Consider the following 4,588-nt stretch of genomic DNA (forward strand, 5'->3'; position numbering starts at 1 on the left):
TAAAATGTCATTGACATCAACCATTTTGTTCTCATCTTTAACAGCCCAAATTCATTAATGACGTGTCATTATTTTATTGGGTACCCTAATAATTAATTTAACTAAGGCAAAAGGCATAAATTGCCCCCTATACGTATACCCAAAAGTCATTTACACACTTTAACTAATGGGGTGACCTATTACACACCTTAAGTACATAGAAGTATATTTATTTCCCCCTTCCGTCACTCAACCTAGGGCGCGTTTCGCTCCACATAGTTGAGCGCGTCAACACGCTAATAAAGTCATTTTTATTTATTTTTTTAATTAAAAAAATCTAACCCAACGGTTATATTCCCATTCCCTTCACATAGCCCACCCACCCGACCCCAATGAACAAAAACCCTAAATTTTCACCCAAAAATCTGAATCAAGAACCCTAAATTCAAACATAGTTCAAAATTCCTTCTTTTGAATCAAAGGTAACTCTTTTTCATTATTATTCATTCATCTCTTTTCCATTTTGATTCATTTCTCTCTTTTTCATTTTGATTTGTTTCTATCTATTTCGTATTTTGAATTTTTAGTTGTTTGATTCGCGGTAATTCTTATTAAGGTGCTACAATGGCTCGAATAAGCTTGACTAGGCTCTGTTTACAAGAGGAAGATCATGAATTGGAAGAGGTGCGATGCAAACACGGATTTGTTTTGCCTTTGCTGACCTCTTGGACCCCGAGAAATCCTAGTAGAAGATATTGGGGTTGTCCTTACTATGGGGTAAGTTAATCTTTTTTAAGAGTTGAATAATTCGTTTTGTTGTTTCAAGAGCCATAGAATGATTCGTTTTGTTTTTTAAGAATGCTAGATCATGCGATTTTTGGCTTTGGAAAGATGATTATATTGATCCAAGATCCAAATTTGTGATTCCCAAGTTGTTGGGAAGAATTGCGGAGCTTGAACATAGTGTTGAATCTTCTCGAAAAGTTGAAACTTCGGATAAGGAAATCAACAAGCCTACTAAGTCGACCAAATCCATGGAAAGCAAAATAGATATGAACAAGAAGGAGTCAAAAATGGACAATTTTGATGATGATTTGAAGAAGATGAAAGCAGTTGAAAAGAAATGGAAAAACAAATTGGCCAAGTCCAAGAAAAGGGAGAAACAACTTTGGATTGCTCTGTTGTGTGTTTGTATTTTAGGTGTAAGTTTAGTATTTCAAAGAGTATTGTTTCTGAAAGGAGAAGGACATTCAAGGAAATTGTCATGATCTCTTATTGTACCAAAAATTTGCAATATTGTGTTGAACTTGTAAGGCTTTTGTGTAATGAAAAGAATTTACAAAGCTTTCCTTAGCTTAATTTGTCTCATTTATTGTTGCAAGTATTTGATTTTGTATTTGGTCATAAACTATATATTTAGTGTGTACAACTATCTGCTCAACTGTCTAAACTATACGTTTGTGTAGCCACTGCTTAAGTAGTCACTTATTGCCCTCCATAAACACAGAAACCATCACTAAAAGAGAAGCAATATTGTTACATAAACAGACATTCATAACTGCATAATCATTAATCAAAATAGAAGTTAATATATGTCAAAGCAGTTACATAATCAAACACCACAAATCAAAATGCAGTCACAACTGCAATTCATTGTCTTAAATATAAGGGTACTAAATAGGGATAAAGTGCATTGCATTGTCTATCACCCAACAAAACAAATGTCTACATTACATTACCAACAAAAATCTACCAAAACAAGTTAGATTGCATTAGAGCTCTCTAGGCTCAAATGTGCAGCCTTAGACCTAGTCTCCATTTGTTTGCTTCCCCTCATCTCTTCAAGTTGGCTTGATGTCATAGCTTGTTTTCCTTTCCATTTCACACCACATGGTGGTTTATGTCCAAGATCTCCAGTGACAACTGCTGAAGACTTCACATTTCTAAAGCTTTCACTGGGCATTCCAGGCTGTTCAAATGAATATAAATAATCTTAATTTGTGATTAAAGAAAAAATAATAAATGATATTTAAGTATAGAAATAGGGAACTTACATTAATAATAGTAGCACCACTTTGTGTGTGTAGTGCACCCATTCCAACCATTCTTGTTCTGCTAGCAACACTACCCTAAAAAATAACAAAATATTCAGTAAAGCAACTTATTTAAAACTTATACATGAAGTAAATAAAGGAAACTATATCACCTTTTCTGTTGAACCCTTTGGTCTACCCCTTCCTCTTTCAGTTGGAGCATTAGGTGTTGCTCTTGGGCCAACAATTTGTGTTGATGTTGGTGCAGCAGCAGGGACAACAGTTTGTGTTGATGTTGGTGCAGCAGCAGGGCCAGAAGGAGGTCTTGAACTTGGTCCAGCAGCAGGTCTTGAACTTGGTCCAGCAGTAAAGCTTGTGCCAGAAGCAGGTGCACCAAGAGGACACTTTCTTTTATTGTGACCCTTGTTATGACAAGTGCTGCATGACATCTCAATCCCTCTTTTGGATAATTTTCCAGTTTTACTGGTTTCACCTTGCTCTTTCTTCCTTTTCTTGCCAGGCCTTCCTGGCATCTTCCTAACAGGAGGTGGTATCACAGAGATGTTTTGTGATTCTGGCCACATTTTCAAATTCATAACTGGCTGAATGAAGTAGTTGTATGTCTTCATGTATGTTTCTCTGTTATACCAATGAGAAATGTAGTTGATTGGGTCCAATTTCCTATGGTGAAGAGCAGCTATTGCATGAGGACATGGTATGCCTTTCAACATCCATGCTCTACAGCTACATATTTGCCTTTGAATATCAACTACATGTCTGTATGGTCCATGAAGTACCTCATACCCTGTATCTGAATTCCATTCAATGCTGCATTTCATAGACTTAGCTGTGTTATCTTGTAGAACCTTCATTGCCATTGGAGAAATGTCGCATATCCAAGTATTGCAAAACTCTCTCATCTGCCCTATTCTTTTCATCATTTTCACCCTAATTTCTTCAAGCATTGTAATTATAGTCTTATGCCTTGCTGCTAATATCCATGAATTGAAACATTCAGCCATGTTATTGTCTACAACATCACATTTTGAGGTAAAATTGAAGTAAAACTTGCTCCATCTTTCAGGATTATAATACAACAAGTGATCAACTATATTATTGCCCAACCTTTTCATATAACTAATGTTATCTTTTAACTCAGCCTCAAAAGTAGACCTTGCACACCTCCAGAAACATTTCTTTCTCTCGAGACCTCTCCATCTCTTTGACCAGTTAGCAAGGATGTGTCTAGCACACATTCTATGCTCAACATTTGGCAAATGATCAGTTATGGCAATTTCAAGACCCTATAAGAAAATTCAAGACATAAAACTAAGAAACTAAGACATTTATAAATAAATGGCATTCAAGACATGAAATAAATCAAAAAAAACAATAAATATTCTAACCTTTTGCATATCTGATATGATTGTGAGGTCTGTACCATCTCCCAACTGAAGATCTTCCTTTAGAAGTTTGACAAACCATGCCCAAGTAAACTTATTTTCAACTTCAACTACTGCCCAAGCCAGTGGTAGCATTTGATTGTTCCCATCTTTACAAACAGCAACCAATAATTGACCTTTAGATACTCCCTTTAGAAAACAACCATCCAAACGAATGCACCTCCTACAACCAGCCAAGAAAGACTTATTCATTGCATCAAAACATATGTAGAAGCCTTGAAACATTTTTCTACCTTTTTCAAATGTTTCTTCATGAAGCTTGACTACACATGTACTACCTGGATTAGTTCTTAGCAACTCATCTTTGTAGTCCAAAATCCTCTCAAACTCAAGAACATAGTCACCCATTAACTCCTGTAATACTTTGTTTCTTGCTCTCCTACACACTGTTCTTCCAACATATAAATCCAATTCTTTTTTAATAAGCCCTTGAAACTCAAAGATTCTAATGTCAGGTTGTTCCTTTATCCTTTCACTGTAGTGACTAGATAAGAACTTGCTATTACAAAGCTTGTTCCTATTAGTAGGATCACATTTGTGAACTGGATTGTATGTCTTTACAACAAAATTATATGTCCAAGAATCAAAGCTAGCAAATAAAACCCAAGGACAACCAAATGTACACCTAACCCTTACCCTTGTTAGTTCATTAATATACATTTCAATTGCAACATGTTCAGCAACAGCATATTTGGTAACAGCAGATCTAAACTCATTAACACTTTCAAATACAAGACCCAATTCCCACACTACTTTCTGAGAAGATGCATTAAATACAACTCTATTCACCTTCTTTCTCCTTCTTGGCTTAACTCTCTCTCTTTGTTGAACCTCTTCTTCATCATCACTGAAAGCATCTGGATCTGTTTCAAAACTGGCAGCTTCATCTGAGGGATAATAAGGCTCATCACCAGCTAACTTACCTTCTAAGTTATTTCTATTACCACCTGTAGATTCATCATACCCAGCATCTGGCCCTTTTTTTTCTGTTCCTAACTTGACATGATCAGGCAATGGAGCTCTTTCTCCCCTTTTCCTTTTCTTACTTTTACTCTTTTCCTCCCTAAAACTTCTTAGTTCATCATCTACATCACTCTCATTAAATCCCCCCCC

General features: G+C 35.9%; 1 protein-coding gene across 1 annotated transcript; it reads left to right on the forward strand.

Annotated features, from left to right (window-relative positions):
- Positions 1-473: 473 nt before the first annotated feature.
- LOC125867139 (uncharacterized) lies at positions 474-1,280 on the forward strand. The gene is made up of 2 exons (XM_049547573.1): positions 474-756; positions 837-1,280. Exons 1-2 carry the CDS (start codon positions 604-606, stop codon positions 1,245-1,247), a joined length of 564 nt encoding a protein of 187 aa, XP_049403530.1. The 5' UTR covers positions 474-603; the 3' UTR covers positions 1,248-1,280.
- The last annotated feature ends 3,308 nt before the right edge of the window (positions 1,281-4,588 follow it).

Source organism: Solanum stenotomum, chromosome 6 (assembly GCF_019186545.1).
Source record: "Solanum stenotomum isolate F172 chromosome 6, ASM1918654v1, whole genome shotgun sequence".
Taxonomy (NCBI): Eukaryota; Viridiplantae; Streptophyta; class Magnoliopsida; order Solanales; family Solanaceae; genus Solanum; species Solanum stenotomum.